Source organism: Palaemon carinicauda, chromosome 31 (assembly GCF_036898095.1).
Source record: "Palaemon carinicauda isolate YSFRI2023 chromosome 31, ASM3689809v2, whole genome shotgun sequence".
NCBI classification, from domain to species: domain Eukaryota; kingdom Metazoa; phylum Arthropoda; class Malacostraca; order Decapoda; family Palaemonidae; genus Palaemon; species Palaemon carinicauda.
This window is the reverse complement of record NC_090755.1, coordinates 20,550,704-20,571,867: the sequence shown is the minus strand read 5'-3', so window position 1 is coordinate 20,571,867 and position 21,164 is coordinate 20,550,704. Positions and strand designations below refer to the sequence as shown.

Genomic DNA, 21,164 nt, shown 5'->3' with positions numbered 1-21,164 from the left:
TCCAGTCTCTTTACGAGAACTGCTACACTCTGGGACCATTCGTAGCAACGAGTGCAGTAGTGGTGGGGGCTCCACCACTACAATTCCCTAATTCCAGAACCTTTTTAATCTTTCTCTTGAAATATTTCTGGGTTGTCCGGAAGGCTAAGAAGCCTTCCGCATCCTGGTTGATTTGGCGGGTGGTCAAATTCTTTCTTGAGAAGCGCCTAGATTAGAGGTTGTGATGAGGTCCTTTAGTATGGGTTGCAGCCCTTAATACTTAAGCACCTAGGAGTCGCTCAGCATGCTAAGAGGATCGCTAGGCTCAGTAAGGAAGACGTACTTAAAAAGGCAGAGTAATGGTTCAAGTCGACTTCCTTACCAGGTACTTATTTATTTTATGTTTGTTATTTTGAATAACTGCTAAAATAAGATACGGGATACTTAGCTTTTTTGTTAACATGTATGCTGGTCTCCACCCACCACCCTGGGTGTGAATCAGCTACATGATCATCGGGTAAGATTAATATTGAAAAATGTTATTTTCATTAGTAAAATAAATTTTTGAATATACTTACCCGATGATCATGAATTTAAGGACCCGCCCTTCCTCCCCATAGAGAACCAGTGGACCGAGGAGAAAATTGAGTTCTTGTTGACAAGAAGTACTTGAGTACCTGCTCACAGATGGCGCTGTTGTGTACACCCCCACCTGTATAGCGATCGCTGGCGTATCCCGACCGTAGATTTCTGTCGGGCAACAGAGTTGACAGCTACATGATCATCGGGTAAGTATATTCAAAAATTTATTTTACTAATGAAAATAACATTTTTCACAATTAACACAATAGTATGACACATTTTTACTTATTACTTTGTGTCATGGGATGCTAGGTTTAGAGGCTCTGTTTACCTCTTACCGGACAGCAGCATTGTCCTTGGTTGATTGCCTGCGAGATATCCAAACGGGACTTCCTCCCACCTAAGGAAGACTCCCCTTTTAAATGACAAAGTTTTGTTTCGTGTAAGAACAAGTCACAAATTTAAAAGTAATTTGCATTTTTCCTAACTATAAAAACCTGAATCCTTTGTTTCTCTTCCCATCACATCCACCAGGGAAAGTCCCACCTGGAGGTACAATGCCTTGCCCAGTCTGAGTCACAGGCTGTCCACCATACTCACTTGTGGAAGTAGGCTGCCAGAATCTCAATAACTCTTTATTTGCCATCTCCAGCTCACGCAAGATTATACCCCTTTTAAATGACTTTGGTTTGTACAGCTAGGAAAAATAGAAATTACTTTTAAAATTTGGGATTGCATGTTTTTTTATATCCCCCATTTTAACATGGATTATCATGCACCTTCGGTTGCTGTGTGCAGCTCATTCAAGCACAATGCTTATTGAATATTCAGCTATATGATGTAAAATTTAAAGATAAATGTTTCTTTCCATTCACAGAATATAACAAAATCTACCTCTTTGTAAATAAAGAAAAGTCAGTGTTTGTCTTGGGGGAAAATGTGGAGGTTATTTAAAATTACGCTACACAGTGGTGTAGTTAGGAAATGCAGTAGACCTAAGTTACAAATGAAAGGTGATAGCATGAAATAAAACACCTATCTAAAGTACTTCACAACTTTTTAAAGAGTCCCATTACTAGATATGAAGCTTAAAACTTTCTGAAGACAAACTTTGAAATTGCATCTCCCTTTATGTTTATACTGTGTGTGAACTCTGACCTTGAAGTACTGCATGTATCGGAGCCTGCTAGCTAAAGGTATCTAAGGTGTACCAAATATTTTTAAAATATTTGGATATGAAACGTTACCTTGCCTAATGGATTATCATACATTTGAGACTACTTTACTCTTCTTTTTTTTACCAGAAGGTAGCAATACTTCTGCCAGTTAAGATTATGTCCAAAGTTGCTAGTCTTTGTTTAGAAACTAAGAGTTATATAAAAAGCATTGAGTCTTTGTATTGAAATGATTGATTTATAGTTATTTTATATCTGTTCTTGCATATGGAGAAGGTTAATGTTGAATTTAATAATACAGTACGTTATATTGTTTCATGATGACAGGAAAGTGTTGAGCGAAGACTCGGTCTTTTTTCAAGACAAAGGGAAAAAGTGAATCCGTTAGCAGCTTATGAGGGGTGTAACTTAGAACCTCAAGTTCCTCAAGTTGGACCCCATGATATATGGATAAAGGTAAGAGTGAATCCTTCATGTGAGGGATGTAATTAACCATATATTTTGTTCTATAGATATCCACTTAAAATGAAAATTAGAGATTAAATGCCCAAAAAAGGAATTTAGGTAAAAGTTGGTTGAATACATCAGGTAAAATACTGCAGATAGTAGCATTGGAATGTTTTTTAAAAATAGCAGAGTAGATAGTGATCTATTTGTTCCTACACAGATACAAACCATTGTCCTTTACATAGGTGAAGGATAACAGCAAAGCTGGAATATGGTAGTTAAAATTATAACGAGGTGTCAACGACCAACTGGTTGTTAATAAAACGTAGCGGGGAAACAACCCCCCCCCTCTCACTAACAAATTACTTCCATAGCAGCTGTCAGTGAGAGCAGATGTTCTCTCTGGCTAGGAATTTTATGAAGTTATTTAACTCTTTTTATGAAGTTATCTAACTCTATATTTGCTTTCTCTTTTCTACATGTTAGCAACTTTGAGAGTTTTCGAGGATGCCAGCAGAGGTGCGGAAGTGTTCAGGGGTGCCACTCATGACTTGTGGTACCTTCATGAGCGCTAGGGAGACAAGTCCACGCTAGTTATGCCCATTCTGCAGAGGACACTCCTCCAGCCAGACTTCCCCCTGTGATGAGTGTCGGGAGTGTTACCATCCCAAGTATGGTAGGAGGAGGACAAAGAAGTCTAAGAAGGATTTTTTGCGCGGCCCCGAGATCGAAGAAGACCCAGCTTTTTTCTTCCACCAATGGTAATCTGCTTTCTGAATCTTCTTCATAGATTTCCTTTGGGAGCCAATCAGACAAGAGAAGTGATTCTTTAACCTTAGGGCAAGTCCCAGGGCAATGGGGTCCTTTTATTTTGGGCCTCCACCCCAGTGGAAACCTTCTTCCTTTTAGTTTGATGATGCATTATGCAAGCTCAGACTAAATTTACTGCCAGATCTTTGCTCAGGCAAATTCTATACCGTTTAAAATGCTTAGAGAAGATTAAAATTGCTGCCAGATCTTTGCCCAGACAGCATGTCTAACGTTTAAAATGCTTCCAGAAGACTAAAGAGCAACTTCTCTTGCCAAACAGAAATTTCAGCATGACGTTTTCAAAATCTTATCAGCCTACAGTACTTTCCTCATTTGAGGAGTTTGGTACTCAGGGAGGTCACAAGCATCTCCACCTGAGATCCCTTCAGTAATGTTATATGATACCTGGTCAACCTCCAGGGAGACAGGAGGTACAGGCCGATGTTATCTGGTGGATAAAGAAAATCTCACTTGAGTAGTCCCTCTCGACTCCTTGACTCCAGTCGTGTAACTGTTCTCAGATATGTAATCAGCAGAAGGAATTCATCTAAATCTTTTTTTTTTTTCTCCAACTCGAAGAGCTGGATAGTGGTAATGAGAAAGATTATCATTGTAGTAGCTTTGTTAACAAGCAAGGAGGAAGGATTTCCCTCCATCTTTGCAATTCACCATAGAGCTGTCTTTCATATACAGCTTCCAGATGGCTATAAGCCGAGCAGTATCCTGATCTGTTATCATCTTTGGGTCAGATCGTGAACTTATTCGACAATTTTTTCTTAGAAGTGCCTCCTAAGAGCTATGAGCAGTCTTGCCTACCTTGGAATCTTAGACCCCAAGAGTCGTAAATGACCCTTGTTCTCGAGGCTCTTTCACTTGCCCAGTGTGGGCCTTTGGCAACTGCTTCATTGCCAGGAGAGTTGCGAGTTGCTTGGACACTTTTGTATTAACTGACTCTGGAGATTGAAAGATGGTCTCTTAGTTTTGTTCCCAAATTTGTTACCAAAATCAGGTTCAGGAGTGTCAGCTACTCTACAATAGCACTGGCAGAGCCAAGAGATAAGTGTTGAAGACTACAGTCTCTTTCTGTGAAAGTAGCCACTGAACAATTATAGTACAGTAGTTAATATCCTGCGTGAAGAAGAATTGTTTGGTAATCTCAATGTTGTAAAGTGTATGGGGACACAGGAGAATGTGTAAAGAATAGGCCAGTTATTCTGTGTATGTAAAGGCAAAGGGAAAATAAGCCATAACCAGAGAGGGGGCTCCAGTGTAGTACTGTCTGGCCAGTCAAAGAACCCAATAACTCACAAGTGGTAATACCTCAACAGATGACTGGTGCCTTGGCCAGCTGTTCTTAATTTTTAAAATTTAGCTTTATAGAGAGTTCTCATAACTGCTGAATTGAGAACTATCTCTATACTATATTTGCTAATACTGTACTTTAATTATTTAAATAGAGCCTCTTTTGTATTTGAAGTATCAACTGAGGATGTTTAAATAATTGTGTTGGTTATTTTGTATTGCATCAATTTAATTATCTATGTTATCTCAGAAATTGAAATTAAAATTCGTTGTTAAATCACAAAATCAAAATTAGTCTTTTCAGTTAACATTTTGCCAAGATCCAAAAATCTATTTGTTTGGTTTACCCTATATCAAATAGTTCATTTGTATTTTACATATTTTATGTGATAATGGCTTTGGGTTCAGTAAGATTTAGGAGATTGCCTTAATATGTAAGTTATGGGTTTTCAGATTATTATTTGGGTGCATCCTCATCCCTTTGTGTAGGAAGTGTGTTAATCAGCTTGTTTTATTCATAGTTAAGATTCATGAAATTAACTTAATTATTAAACTAAGATCTAAAATCTTAATTTCTACACTTACCTTTCAATATAACTAGTAACCCACCCTCTTTCTTCCTTTCTTGAGGTGGTGCATAACTTTAGTGATCATGGACACTTGAATCAAAAGCTGTTTACCAATTATCGCTGGGGAACGTCAATAATACTTTCTTCTTAGTTAATGGCTGTTTGGTGGTATAATAAGAAGGGTAGGAGGGTAAGAATCCTTTCTTACCCTCCTACCCTTCTTTGGGTTGGGGAACTATTCTTTTATGGTTTTTATTAAAGAGACCGTCACGTTGGCACCTCATTTACTATTCAGAAGTATGGAATAATAAATTTTAGTTTAAACATCTTCTTACTCTATTTTTAAATATTTAACTTAGCCGGTGAATATATAATAGCTGCAACTCTGTTGCTCGACAGACAAAAAACAGTAAAATCTCGCCAGCGATCGCTATACAGGTTGCGGGTGTGCCCACCAGCGCCAACTGTCGGCCAGATACCACTCTCGATGTAAACAAAGACTCAATTTCTTCTCTGTCGACGTGTCGACAAGACGTACTTTACTCGCTGTTGAACCTGGAGTTTTTTCACATCATATTTGGTGAAGTACTTTAATTTGGTTTGAGCTTTCGCAGTACAGGTGTTTTTCTTCAAATAAATCCTTGAACTCTTTTTTTGGATCGGATTAATTGTTGATGACTTAGATCGTTTTTTGGAATTTTCCCTTGACTAATTCAAAATGGCTGACCTTTCACATGTTCCCAAGTTCAGAAAATGTAATGCTAGGGACTGTCATAGGCGTCTTCCAAAGGCTTCTCTTGACCTTCACACTGTTTGTTCCAATTGTCGGGGTAAAACCTGTCAATTGGAAGATCGGTGTGAGGAATGCGTGGGCCTTTCGGAATTCGATTTTATCGAATTTGAGAAATATACACGCAGACTAGAGAGAGATAGGGTAAGGAGAAGTTCTTCTAGGTCGGTAGATTTTTCCTCTCCACATGCCCCTGAACCTAATCCTTCCCCTGTAGTGGTTGTTCCTAACCCCCCTCCTAGCACTCAGGAACCGTCGATGCAAGACATGATGCGTGCTATCCATGCCTTGGGGGAGAGAGTTGAGGCCCTTGCAAGTGACCGGAATCAACTCATGGCGGACGTAAAGGAACTAAAGTGCCAAAGTGCCGCGGCGGAAAGTGTTAAAGTGCCTAGTGTTTCTCAAAGTGTTGTGAACAGTGTTGCGCTTGAGGGTTCGTCTGTTCGTGCCTGTCGTCCTCCTAGTCCGGGACCTCTTGCAAGCTCCCAAGCCCAGGGGAGAAGCAATGTCGTACGACTCATGGGTTCGAGAGGCCTTGATCAGCGAACAGACGTTCCCTCTATGGTATCAGGCGTATCTCCCCAAGATCGCCCCTACCAACGTAAGACGAGAGAGCCCATTTTTACCTCGTCGTCCGAAGGTGTTTCTCATAAGAAACCTTGGACCAAGGTCTCCAGACCTTTGAAACGTAAGTCGGTCCCTTCAGGACAAGTCCAACGTCCCGGTTGTAGCCACTGGGACAGTTCGGACCCGTTGCCGTCATCGGATGACTGCTCGCCGCCTAAGAGAGGCAAAGTTGTGCCGCCTCAGTCGCTCACCCTGTCTGTTGCCGCACCTGCTTCCGTAGACCCTAAATGGGTGTTACTGCAGGACATGCAGTCCAAGCTTGCGTCCTTGATGGAGGACTTCAATGCGGAGAAGGTTGCCGCTGAACCTTCTGGCCAACAACCATCCAAGCGGTCTGTTGTGCGTCCTGTTGACGTTGAGGTAGCTTTCTCGCGTCAACCAGTTGGGGTAGTACCTCCACCGATGCGACCCAGTGTGGGTTTCCAGCCGCACGTTGACGTTAGGCAACGCACGGAGGTGGTTGTTGACGTTCAGGACGTTCATCAACCATCAGAGGTGACTTGTTTTGACGCGGTGCGTCAACCTCCGCAACCCGGTATGGTGTTGACTGCACAACCCAGATGGTCTAAACAGTCTCGGGTGGACGCTGTGCGTCCTCGCGCACCTATGGTTGTTGACAGTTCCCAGACTGTTCAGCAGTTCCATGACGCTGCGTCCGGCTCCGTCACGCATGCACCAGTGCGACCGGACTCGGCGAGTCAAACGTTGCCCACTCCTTTGCCGTCTTCTCATCAGTTATCGGATGAGGAACTGTCAGATGAGGACGTTGCTGAACCACAAGAGGATCAACCTTCAGAACTTGATGAGCCTAAGGCAGCTCAACCATCCTTGGACTTTAGAAAAGTCATGGCTGTGTTTAAGGAGTTGTTCCCTGACCACTTTGTTTCTGTGGCTCCTCGTTCGCCGCCGTCGGAGTTTGTATTAGGCGTTCCTGCTACCGTGCCTGCCTTTACTAAACTCGTTCTCTCTCGCTCATCCAAGAGAGCTTTGCGGCTTTTGGGCGATTGGTTAGAGACCAAGAAGAGTTTAGGGAAGACAGCATTTGCCTTCCCCCCATCTAAACTCTCGTCTAGATCGAGCATCTGGTATGCCACGGGAGAAGTTCTCGGCTTGGGAGTTCCTGCCTCTGCCCAGGGCGACTTCTCAAGTCTTGTAGACTCTCCCCGCCGCCTTGCCATGAGACGCTCGAAGATTTGTTGGTCACCATCGGACCTGGACCACCTTCTTAAAGGTATATTTAGGGCTTTCGAAGTCTTTAACTTCCTAGACTGGTGTTTAGGAGCCCTGAGTAGGAAAATCTCTTCTGCGGATAAGGATGTTTCCTTACTCATTATGTCCTGCATGGACAAGGCCGTCCGTGATGGGTCCAACGAACTCGCCGCTTCATTCACGTCCGGAGTCCTGAAGAAACGAGAGTCTCTATGTTCTTTCCTGTCTGCTGGAGTGACGCCATGCCAAAGATCTGAGCTACTCTTTGCGCCCTTGTCCAAGTGCCTGTTTCCTGAAGTCTTGGTTAAGGAAATTGCCTTGTCTTTAGTACAGAAGGACACCCACGATCTAGTTGCGTCCTCGGCTCGCAAAGCTCCCCCTTTGCCTACCTTGTCTGCTAGACCGAGGATAGACACTCCAGCGTCTCGGTTTATCCCGCCCTTTCGTGGCAAAGCCTCCAGCAGGGGAGGTGCTCGTGCCGAAGGGAAGCGAGGGAAGAGGAAAGGATCCAAGTCCTCTAAGGGCAGAGTCTGACTGCCCGCAACTTCAGACAGCAGTAGGAGCCAGACTCAAGAACGTCTGGCAAGCCTGGGAGAAGAGAGGCGCAGATCAACAATCTGTGAGGTTGCTCAGAGAGGGGTACAAAATCCCTTTTGTACGCAAACCCCCTCTAGCGACGTCCCCCATCGATCTCTCTCCCAGGTACAGAGAGGAAGAAAAGAGACAAGCCCTGAAACTGGAAGTGTCTCTTTTGCTAGAGAAGGGAGCGGTGGTCAAAGTCTCGGACCTTCAATCACCGGGGTTTTACAACCGTCTCTTCCTAGTATCAAAGAAGACAGGAGGTTGGAGACCGGTGCTAGACGTCAGTGCTCTGAATGTCTTTGTCACAAAGACGAAGTTTCCCATGGAGACCACAAAGTCAGTCTTAGCAGCGGTCAGAAAGGAAGACTGGATGGTCTCTCTAGACCTAAGGGACGCCTACTTCCACATCCCCATTCACTCAGACTCCCAACCCTTTCTGAGATTCGTCTTCGAAGATGTGGTTTACCAGTTTCGGGCCCTGTGCTTTGGCCTAAGCACAGCTCCTCTCGTGTTTACGAGGCTGATGAGGAATGTGGCGAAATTCCTCCACTTATCGGACATCCGAGCCTCCCTTTATTTGGACGACTGGCTTCTCAGAGCCTCTTCCAGTCGTCGCTGTCTGAAGGATCTCAATTGGCTTCTAGATCTGACCAAGGAATTGGGACTCCTAGTCAATTTGGAAAAGTCGCAGCTGGTCCCATCCCAAACTATTCTGTATTTAGGGATGGAGATTCACAGTCAAGCTTTTCGGGCTTTTCCGTCGGCCCCCAGAATAGATCAAGCCCTGCTCTCCATCCAGAAGATGCTGAAGAAAGAACGCTGCTCAGTCAGGCTGTGGATGAGTCTGGTAGGGACGCTGTCATCCCTGGAGCAATTTGTATCACTAGGAAGACTACACCTCCGTCCTCTTCAATTCCATCTGGCTTTTCACTGGAAAAAGGACAAGACGCTAGAGGCGGTCTCGATCCCGATTTCCGAAAAGATAAAGTCTTGTCTGACTTGGTGGAAGGACAATATCAGCCTAAGAGAGGGTCTTCCCCTGGCAGTTCAGATACCCAACCACGTTCTCTTCTCGGACGCATCGGACTTGGGCTGGGGCGCGACGCTGGACGGTCGGGAATGCTCAGGTCTGTGGAGCTCGAGTCAGAGGAGCATGCATATCAACTGCAAGGAGCTTTTGGCGGTTCATCTGGCCTTGAGAAGCTTCGAGTATCTCCTTCGAGGCAAAGTGGTGGAAGTAAACTCGGACAACACCACGGCCTTGGCGTACATCTCCAAACAGGGAGGTACCCACTCACTGACGTTGTACAAGATCGCAAGGGACCTGCTCATCTGGTCAAAAGATCGAGGCATCTCCCTAGTAACGAGGTTCATCCAGGGCGACTTGAACGTCCTAGCAGATTGTCTCAGTCGGAAAGGTCAAGTAATTCCAACCGAATGGACCCTCCACAAGGATGTGTGCAAGAGACTTTGGGCGACTTGGGGTCAACCCACCATAGATCTCTTTGCCATCTCGCTGACCAAGAGGCTTCCAATCTATTGCTCTCCAGTCCCGGACCCAGCAGCAATACATATAGATGCCTTCCTCCTAGATTGGTCACATCTGGACCTTTACGCATTCCCACCATTCAAGATTGTCAACAAGGTACTGCAGAAGTTCGCCTCTCACGAAGGGACAAGGTTGACGTTAGTTGCTCCCCTCTGGCCCGCGAGAGAATGGTTCACCGAGGTACTTCGATGGTTAGTAGACGTTCCCAGAAGTCTTCCTCTAAGAGTAGACCTTCTACGTCAGCCACACGTAAAGAAGGTACACCAAAGCCTCCACGCTCTTCGTCTGACTGCCTTCAGACTATCGAAAGACTCTCGAGAGCTAGAGGCTTTTCGAAGGAGGCAGCCAGTGCGATTGCTAGAGCAAGGAGAGCGTCTACCATTAGAGTCTACCAATCGAAGTGGGAAGTCTTCCGAGACTGGTGCAAATCAGTTTCTGTATCCTCGACCAGTACCTCTGTAGCCCAAATAGCTGATTTTCTCTTATACCTGAGAAAAGGACGATCCCTTTCAGCTCCCACTATCAAGGGCTACAGAAGCATGTTGGCATCAGTCTTCCGGCATAGAGGCTTAGGTCTTTCCAACAATAAAGATCTGCAAGACCTCCTTAAGTCTTTCGAGACCACTAAAGAGCGTCGTTTGGCTACTCCTGGGTGGAATTTAGACGTGGTCCTAAGATTCCTCATGTCAGACAGGTTTGAGCCTTTACAGTCAGCCTCCCTGAAAGATCTCACTCTTAAGACTCTTTTCCTGGTATGCTTAGCCTCGGCTAAAAGAGTCAGTGAGATTCATGCCTTCAGCAAGAACATCGGATTTTTGTCAGAAAAAGCTACTTGTTCTCTGCAACTTGGTTTTCTAGCCAAAAATGAGCTACCTTCTCGTCCTTGGCCTAAATCTTTCGATATTCCCAGCTTATCGGAGATCGTAGGCAATGAACTAGAAAGAGTCTTATGCCCTGTTAGAGCTCTTAAGTTCTACTTAACTCGTACTAAACCTTTACGAGGCCAATCTGAAGCTTTATGGTGTTCGGTTAAGAAACCATCCTTGCCTATGTCAAAGAATGCTTTGTCATACTTTATCAGATTGTTAATACGAGAAGCTCATTCACACCTGAGTGAGGAAGACCGATCTTTGCTTAAGGTTAAGACGCACGAGGTTAGAGCTGTAGCAACTTCCGTGGCCTTTAAGCAAAATAGATCTGCAAAGTATAATGGACGCAACCTATTGGAGAAGCAAGTCAGTGTTCGCGTCATTTTACTTGAAAGATGTCCAGTCTCTTTACGAGAACTGCTACACACTGGGACCATTCGTAGCAGCGAGTGCAGTAGTGGGTGAGGGCTCAACCACTACAATTCCCTAATTCCATATCCTTTTAATCTGTCTCTTGAAATGTTTTAATGTTGTTTTTATGGGTTGTCCGGAAGGCTAAGAAGCCTTTCGCATCCTGGTTGATTTGGCGGGTGGTCAAAGTCATTTCTTGAGAGCGCCCAGATTAGGGGTTTGATGAGGTCCTGTTGTATGGGTTGCAGCCCTTGATACTTCAGCTCCTGGGGGTCTGTCAGCATCCTAAGAGGATCGCTGGGCTCCGTAAGGAAGACGTACTTACAAGGCAGAGTAATCGTCTAAGTCGACTTCCTTACCAGGTACCTATTTATTTTGGTTTTGTTATATTGATAACTGTCAAAATGAAATAAAAAACTCTTAGCTTATACGATGTAAACATATTTAACTGGTCTCTACCCACCTCCTTGGGTGTGAATCAGCTATTATATATTCACCGGCTAAGTTAAATATTTAAAAATTATATTTTAATTATAAAGTAAATTTTTGAATATACTTACCCGGTGAATATATAAATTAAACGACCCTCCCTTCCTCCCCAATAGAGACGCAGTGGGATGAGAAGAAATTGAGTCTTTGTTTACATCGAGAGTGGTATCTGGCCGACAGTTGGCGCTGGTGGGCACACCCGCAACCTGTATAGCGATCGCTGGCGAGTTTTTACTGTTTTTTGTCTGTCGAGCAACAGAGTTGCAGCTATTATATATTCACTGGGTAAGTATATTCAAAAATTTATTTTATAATTAAAATATCATATTTATGGGTAACCTAAGGTCATGGTGTATATGATATGAATATTCTTAGTTATCCTTTAGGTAATACAATGAAATTCAATAAATAGGCTAAATCGGCATATTGAGAAAATGGGAGAAAAAGGAACACGGCGTAAAAGGAATACAGTAATAGCAAAACCCTTCCAATTTTGGGTAGTTGCCAACTTTGAGAGGAAACTATACCATTTTAAACAAAAACTAGTCCTCCAAAATTGGGTAAAATACCAATCTCGACAGGCAGGACTAAAATTAATGAAAACGCGTTCCGATTCCCTGTAAAAACTCAAAAAACCAAGAATTCTCGCATGAAAGGCTACCGACCAAAGCCGCTAACTAACACTGTCCAAATAGCCTAAATAAAAGATAAAATCATGCCAAAACGTTGAATTAGACGTCCATAACACAAAAATAAGACTACAATTAGTATAAGGAATTAATAGAAAGTCTTACAAAACAAAGAGATCCAGAGGAAGCGACACCAAAAGACACCCGTAAGGGAGTGTTAACAAAGTGGCTGAGATAAAACCCAACAAGGTTATTGAGTGAACGTGTGTTACTACCTAGAAATCCCAAGCAGACAAATATAATACTCAATTTGGGAGTATGGATCTCCAAAACGCCTGACATCTTCACAAACACAAAATAACACAGATCTATGAAAAACACGTCCGAATGTTCACGTGTGCCAACAAGGAATGATGGGAGAAGGATAGGTAGTGGTGGGTGGTGGTGGTGGTGGTGGGGGGGGGGGGGGCAGTAGCTGTAGTGAACGACACCTCGTAGTAATGGGGGATTTTGAAGAGGGAAAAGTCTACTGTAATTGGAAAGGTATCTCTGGTAGTGGTATCTTTCGCCCCAGTTTTAATACCGACACCCTTTAGGGTTGAGCGAGCTGGATATATTCCTAGCATTCCATGCAACTTTTTTCTCTGGTATATTTAGCAGTATTTATACCTTTGAAATGGTGCTTTAAGGAGCATTTCACGGAGCGACACAGGTTGAGCAAGAAAAACATTTATCATTTTGTAAATTAAGTGTGACAGATGCAAATCAGTTGCAAAAACAGTGGTGCAAATTATTTTGATAATGAAATTGGAAGATTTTTTTTTTTCAAGTCTGTAGTTGTAACTAGAATTCAAATACATATTTAATAATGTATTAGGCAGCAGCTGGTTAATGTTTGAAAAAGGGATTTTGACGTAGGAAAAATCTATTTCTGGGCGAGGGACCTGTGCCGCCCAGTGAATAAGCTCCTATTAGCACTTATTCTTAGGTAATTTACTGCTAAATATACCAGAGAAAAAATGTAAAGGAGTGCTAGGTTAACTAGCTCGCTCACCTATTGGTGTCGGTATAAAATTGGGCGTATAATCCAGAGGTCCCGCACTATTTAGATTCATCCACGACAAAGACCCCAATAGAGGAGAGCCGTTCAACCTCACTCGGCACGACCAACTCTGCATCCGCTCAGAACCCAACTCCTTAGCACCCAAAGTTTGGGGACTCCAAGGGAGAGGAGCTGGGAGGGTTCACTGGGCGGCATAGGCCCAGAAATAGATTTTTCCTACGTCAAAATCCCTTTTCTGGGCTTGAACCTGTGCCGGCCAGTGAATATATACAAGAGAAATGTCACCAAACTTGCAAAATAAAGGAAAAACATAAACATAAGGAAAATACAAGTTACTTTAATCAGAGATGAGTGCCAAAAACAGCTATAAGGGTATCTTAAAAAGAATATAAATCCACTTGGTAGAACAATTGACAAAAAGGTAAGGTATAATAATGCCGTGAGTGATGATATATACAGATACTCAGAGGTCAAAAATTTACAAATATAGTAATAGTAATCAGGTGCGAAACCAACGAATACAAATAGGGTATAAATGAGGCAGGTAAGGGGGAGAGATAAAATGACAAAGAATTAACATGTGAGTTACCTGGGGGTAACTACGCTCCCTGCAGCTACTGTAGGAAATTTAAGGGCTTCCAAATGTTTAAGGTGGTGTTTCTTGAACACTGACGGTGATTTCCACCCTGTATACCTGGAAAGGTCCGTAAAATTCATGTGGTGAAAAAAGTTCACCGAAGTAGCAACCGCTCTGATATCATGTGCAAGAGGAAAAGAGTCAGGGCTAGCTTGTTTAATAAAATACAAAATTTGTTGCCTGATCCCTTTAATGGTAATGGTACCGCCTTGTTCTCTAACGAATAGAGGCCCCGAGGAGTTAGAGGAGGTCCGGGATAATTAAGACCTAAGAGTAGTAACAGGGCACAGAGACGGATCTTGCGTGAGGGGAACAATTTTCCAGGAGGACCATCTGTTCTGAGGGTCTTCGTTCTTAGCTAAAAGGAATTTGTTAGGTGAAAGAAGGACCTCTCCCGAAGGAAGGAACTCAATATGACCCGGGTCTCTTGACAAGGCTGCCAGTTCAGAAATTCTTGCCCCGGAAGCCAAGCTCACCAGGAAAAGTGTTTTCCTGAGAAGGGGAATGTAATCACAAGAACTGTTAATGGTATCAGAAGCCAATTTGAGTACATCATTAAGGAACCAGGTAACCGGGGTAGGACGAGTAACCGGTTTCAGTCTGGCACAGGCTTTCGGAATTGAAGCTAACAAAGAGTCGGTTAAGTCTATGTTAAAACCCACTAGGAAGATCTTTTTCAAAGCAGATTTAATAGTGGTGATAGTATTGGCTGCCAGACCTGATTCTAATAAAGTTCTAAAGAAAGTGACTGTAAGGTTCAAGTTGATACAGTGTACGTCTGAGTCTATCAAAAATTTAGCCAACTTTTTAACCGCAGAATCATATTGGCGGATGGTGGAATCCCTTTTATCTGATTCTAGGAACAGGGTGTTTTGAGGATCGATATTGGCACCATGCATGGCCGCAAACTTCATGAAGTCCATAAAGTTAGGGCGCTCTGAATGTTTGAGAACCGGATTGGGTATCGGGTGAGGATGTAGTCTCAACTCTCGCAGGAGAGGGTACCAATTGCTCTTGGGCGAGTTGGGTGCGACCAAGGCTACTCGTCCCTTGAAGGATCTCAGTTTGTCTAGGACTTTCAGTGAAAGATTCACCGGGGGAAAGAGATAAATCCTTTCCCAGATGTCCCAATTCTGTGACATGGCGTCTGTGGCGTAAGCCTGAGGGTCTAGATTGGGAGCCACATATACTCTCAATTTGTGGTTGGACTCCGTGGCGAAGAGGTCCACTTGGAGACCGGGAACTCGAGAGAGAATCCACCGGAATGACTTTAGATCGAGTGACCATTCCGATTCTAGAGGGGAGGTCCGGGACAAGGCGTCTGCCACTACGTTCCGGACTCCCGCCAGGTGGACAGCTGAAAGATGCCAGCGGTTCGAGGCTGCTAGGGAGAATATGGCTACTAGAACATGGTTCAGAGGCCCTGATTTTGATCCGCCTCTGTTGAGGCAGCGGACCACCACTTCGCTGTCGAGAACCAGGCGAAGGTGTTGTCTCTTGGGTAGAGCGAGACGTTTCAGGGTTAGAAGAACTGCCATGGCCTCCAGCACATTGATGTGAAATTGGCGGAATAAGGGAGACCAAAGACCTTGAACTTTCCTGAGCTGAGAATAGCCGCCCCAACCTGATAGGGATGCGTCCGTGTGAATGATTAACTTCGGAGGCGGAAATCGAAGGGGAACTGACTTTGACAGATTGTTGGCCCTTGTCCAAGGAAGAAGTCTTTCCCGGAGAATAGGAGGAAGGCGGACTTTCCTGTCCCGGAGCTTCCGGTTCGCCCTCAAACGCCAGACACGATTGATATCTTTCAATTTTGCCTTCAGAAGTAGATCCGTCACTGAGGCAAATGAAGGGACCCTAGAATCCTCTCTTGGAGTCGTCTGGAACTTACTTTGTCTTTGAGAAAGCGTTTGGTGTTCCTTGCAATCTCTAACCTCTTGGGTTTGGGAAGACACAGAGTATGAGATATAAGATCCCATTGCAGGCCAAGCCATTGGAACTTTGATTTTGGAAGAAGACGGGACTTCTTGAAGTTGATCTGGAAGCCTAGAGATTGAAGGTATTGGATGACTCTGTGAGTGGCTTTTAGGCAATTTTGGGAGGTGTCTGACCAAATGAGCCAGTCGTCCAGATAGGCTACTACTTGAATCCCTTGATTTCTGAGTTCCTGAACAGCAACTTCTGCTAACTTTGTGAAGATCCTTGGGGCGATGTTGAGCCCGAAAGGCATCACCTTGAAGGAGTAATTTTTGTCCCCTAGGCGGAAGCCTAGATACGGACGGAAGTGTCTCGCTATCGGGACGTGATAATAGGCGTCTGTAAGATCGATAGAGGTGGTGACGGCCCCACGGGGAAGTAAGGTCCGCACCTGCGAGACGGTAAGCATTCGAAACTTGTCGCATTGAATGGACAAGTTGAGAAGGGATAGGTCTAGAATCACTCTTCTCTTGTCCGAATCCTTCTTCGGGACACTGAACAGCCGACCCTGAAACTTCAGGTGTTTCGTTTCTTGTATGGCGTTCTTTTGTAACAGGTCCTGGACAAATTCGACTAGGTCCGGAGTGGAATGTTGATGAAATCTGTTCGGAGGAGGAGGTCCTTGAATCCAACTCCACCCCAGTCCCTTGGAGATGATACTGAAAGCCCAGGGACTGAACCTCCATTTGTTGCGGAAGGCATAAAGCCTCCCCCCTACCCGCTGCACCTCAGTATTGGCTTGAGGAGTTGCCTCCACGTCCGCCTCGGAAGTTCTTTCCCTTGCGAAAGAATCTGCCTCTACCTCTGTTCTGGTTTGAACCACGGTGGTAGCCTCTACCTCTGTTATAACTCTGGGAAGAGCCTTGAGCCTCATAAGACTGGTTAAAGGCTGGAGAGGTGGTGGAGGCACCGGGAAGCTGGCTCTTAGGGAGCAGAACGGTGACATAGTCGTCCGATGAAGGAGCCTGAGAGGTGGAAGGCTGTGCAGGAGCAGCAGGAGATGGAGGAAGAGGCTGTCGGAAAATGGACGAACTACTCTGCTGTTGCCGGAACTGGGTGGAGGTATACGGGCGGAGCTTCTTCCTACCCCGGGCTTGGTAACTTGCGGGGTCATATTTCCGCTTAGGAGTCAAACCCCAACGGGCTTTAAGGCTCTGATTGACTCTAGTAGCCTCTGCCAAGACTTCCTCCACAAGATCCTCAGGGAAGAGATTTGAACCCCAGCAAGAGGACCGGATAAGTTTATTAGGCTCGTGCCTAATAGTCGCCTCAGCCAGGACGTGTTTGCGGCACCTACGTTTAGCAATAGCAAAGTCATATAAATCGAAATATAATGACTGCAACGTAGCCTTATTGAGAGACTTAAAGATACTCTCAGTATCGTAAGTTAAGGCTATCGACTCCGTAGACGTGGCCAAGTTCAAAGTTCAGCCAACACGTAGGCGGGAATCATACTCCTGTTTAATAAGGGACTCCGGGAGACGGGGAAGCCGCTCACTAAACATAACTGAAGCACAGTCCGCTGTTAGCTTGCCAGAAGTAAAAGTGGTATGGACATTGTCCCAACACTCATTACCTGAAGGAAGAAGGAGGGAGATCGGATCCACCTCTCGGATGGGAGGCAAGGGCTTCTCCTCCAGAGCATATTGGAAAGCAAGCTCTGCTACCTTATTGACGCATGGAGTCACGGTGTTTTTGTCCATTAAGAACATTGTGAAGGAACTCTTATAAGGCGTCAACATGGTATTGGTGCAACCAATATCATTCAGGAACCTAGCCCAAACAGATTGGGCTTGTTCTTTTGGGAAAATGACAGTCTCTTTGGGGACCTTATCCAGCCGAACCAGAGCTTCCTCGGTAAGCCTGGCATAACCATGAAATGGAAATGCTAGACCAGGAGGAAAGAATTCAAAATCCTCCAGAGGACGAGTGCCAAGACCTTCCAATGTTAACATCCCGTCTGAGAATGGGGAATGAAGGGCCATGCGCCAAGGGTTATTCTTGGTAAACGGCGGGAGCTTAGAGGCATCCGGGATGAGAGAGCTTTGAACTCGCTCCGGAGCACCTTGCTCTAATGCCCCAAGTCTCTGACCAATGTTAGAGAACATCGTGTCCATCTTGGCCTGCATTTCCGACACAATCTTAGATTGCATCTCCGACACGATGCGAAGCATGGCTGATTCGGAAAGGCCCGGGCTAGGAGCAGAAGTGGCGGATTGTACTCCCGGGTCGTGAGACTTAGAGGAGGAGCCGGAAGCCTTAGATGACGGGTTTGTATTTGGCTTGGAACTATGGGAAGCCTTGTGGGGCTTACGAGCTTTTGGCAAAGTTCTAGACGTAGACTTATCTTTGGGGGGAACCGGGTGTGATCGATGAGACGAATCACGGTCCCCAGAGAAACCATGAAAAGAAGAGAGATCAGATGAAGAAGAAAGAGCGGGGCTGAGGATAGGAATCTCAGCGCCGGTAACACCTGCCTCACTTACCACCCTACCTGCATCCGGATCATCCAATAACATGGGTTCAACATCCAAGTTCATGGAAGCAACATTGTCTTCCAGATCTCCGGGGGCATCCAACGGATCTTGTTCCTGGTCGATGAATCCCGCTATGGTGGCATCAATGTCGGCAATGATGGGTGCCGCAACATGCCTAGCCACAGCGGCTGAAGACTTGGCATTAGGGTAGATCATGGCACAGTAGTCTTCAGATAGGACGTAAGGCTGTTTAGATTTGACGTTTCTGGCAAATCCCCCAACCCACACTTTCAGTGTGGCCCGAGCCGCAGTCTTCTGCTCCGGGGATGCCTGAAATAATAGTGGGAATTATAAAAAGGAAGATTCCCGGTGGTCCTTCAGGACCATAGAAATCTTACTAAATAGTGTATGTATACCAAAAAAGGTAAAATAATTAGAAAGGCAACATAGCCAACGGGACTCACCGAATCAGATCCGAGGGTGGTGATGAGGTCAAAACAGACCATACAGTTATCAGGGTGCCAGACCACTATGTCCTCCAGCTGAACTCCGCAGAGGGCGTGAGACCTACATACAGTATGGCCACAAGGCTGATGAAGAACAGCCGCACAGGCCGTCGTCTGACAATGCACCATCTATAAAAAGAATAGTATATGAGAAACTGTAATTCTCTTAAGTAGGGGTGGGTCCGGAGGACCCGGGACTAACATAAGTCTAACTTAAGACTAGAGCTTAACTGTAATACTCTCAAGTAGGGGCGGGTCCGGAGGACCCGGGCCTAAACATAAGTCTAACTTAAGACTAGAGTATAGCTATCCATTCCGGTCGAGCCGGGATCATAAAAAAGGATGCAACAAAGAGTTAAGACACATGGTGTCTGATTTCCCGGAGCGAGGTTAAGCCCCGGGCCGGGAAATAAAAGTATATCCATAAACCAATACATATAGGAACTCCGGGATAGTGATCTGTCATATATAATCATATATAATCATAGGAACTGTTATAAATTAATAGGGGGGCGGAACTGTAGATAAGAACCGCCAACCGAACCCGGAGGGTTTCGTATAACATAATAAAAGTGTGATAGGTGAAAATAAAATAGGGTGCACCGGGATCCTACTCTGTTGACCGGTGGCCAACCCGTCTAGACAGAGACGAAACCGCCGGGACACCCGGAGGACAAAGTCCATAAACACTGAACTACCCCCTCTAAAAGGAGGGAAGGCAACGGTCCCCTAGGGGAGGGGGGAGAGAAGCCTAGCCACCAACCTAGCGAGAGGGGGAGCTTGGGGGAGGATCACGTGATACGGAGCAGCAGGGCTACCAACTGACGATCCCCAAACACTACCAGACAGATCATACGGAGTAATAAACACAAATATTCATTATAATAGTAATAGCGTTGAAAATTATATAAATATACACATAAAAAATTTAGGGCAAGGCATGCAACATAATAAATAAATCCCAAAGGACAACACCTGATGGCTTATATAATAAAATTGCCGCCTAGTAACGAAGGTCGGCAAGCCATCTACGATACGTAACTTGATATCGGCCCTAAATATGAACCACAAGGGTTCTAAACGCTAAATAATGAATATCCACAATAACATATAAAAAACTTTTAACTAATAATAAAAATAATACACTTAGTAACACCGCGAGTGAAACTAAAAGCTCTCAAAACAGGAGTACCAACTGTAAGCGGAATCGAGCAAGACCGAGATGATCGAAGAGAATAAACTCCTATAATTTAAATATTAAACGATCTAGATTGCTCAAAACACAGCAAAACATAGCTTGGTACTTAACTTAGACGGTGTCTCCTGGGAAACCGATGAAGAAGCCATAATCCAGTGGAAAATAAGGCAAAACACGAGAGCACAAAAAAAGCGGGTTACAACACAGGCGTGCTAAAAAGGAGTTGGGTTCTGAGCGGATGCAGAGTTGGTGGTGCCGAGTGAGGTTGAACGGCTCTCCTCTATTGGGGTCTTTGTCGTGGATGAATCTAAATAGTGCGGGACCTCTGGATTATACGCCCAATTTTATACCGACACCAATAGGTGAGCGAGCTAGTTAACCTAGCACTCCTTTACATTTTTTCTCTGGTATATTTAGCAGTAAATTACCTAAGAATAAGTGCTAATAGGAGCTTATTCACTGGCCGGCACAGGTTCAAGCCCAGAAATGACATTTATTCATATTTTTAAGATGGAATGGTCCTTTTCATGAAGTGTATTTGAAGGGATTTTTTTATCATCTGATTCATGAAGTATAAGGTTTCCTAAGGTTTTATTTTGTAAATTTGATGGAAGAGATAAGTTATACATGTAATAGTTTGTATCTGGAATTCTGTTTTGTAAATTATATTGTAATTATATGTTATATTGACTATAGTTTTGCTTTGATTGAGATGTAAATAAACATGGTTTACATATTCTGTGTAGTTTAGAGGTGTACATTATTAAAGTTATAAGATTTATATTTTCTAATTAATCAAACTGATGGTAAATTCAGGTGTGTATATCTATTAAACATGCACTATACCTGTAAAGGAAATTCCTTTCTTAAACAGATTTCCTAATTTTCCTTTTATACCCATTTCTTGTTTGCTTTCTAATATACCTAACTTCTCATGAGTGAGTGATTTGCTTATACAGTATCTGTCTTCTCTTTTTAACAGTTCATAAGTGAACGAATAGAGATAGCCAAATACGACAGTGATGCTCAGGTTGCCATGTTTGCCTGCATGTTTCATCGCACTCTCCACATGACCGTTGGTAACGCCGACTCCAAAATAAATCGACATGTAGGAGCCATTGGTACTCGCTTCCGTCTGCTTTCTTGTGCCCTTACGCTTATTCAGGGTATGTAATGTTGCAGTATGAAAAATACTGTGGGTTTTTTTTACTATTAAATGGGATACTGTACTGAAATAGTTAATTTCCCCCAAAAAAGCTTTTTCCTTTGTCAAAACCCATTTTTTAC

At 44.2% G+C, this 21,164-nt stretch overlaps 1 protein-coding gene across 5 annotated transcripts in view; it reads left to right on the top strand.

Annotated features, from left to right (window-relative positions):
- Positions 1 to 21,164, top strand: part of Pi4KIIIalpha (phosphatidylinositol 4-kinase III alpha) — a 303,864-nt gene that overhangs the window by 189,897 nt on the left and 92,803 nt on the right. For all 5 annotated transcript variants that reach the window (XM_068355017.1, XM_068355020.1, XM_068355018.1 and 2 more), the window contains 2 exons: positions 2,064 to 2,192; positions 20,860 to 21,043. In XM_068355017.1, coding sequence (XP_068211118.1) covers positions 2,064 to 2,192; positions 20,860 to 21,043 — 313 coding nt within the window. The remainder of the gene's footprint in view (positions 1 to 2,063; positions 2,193 to 20,859; positions 21,044 to 21,164) is intronic.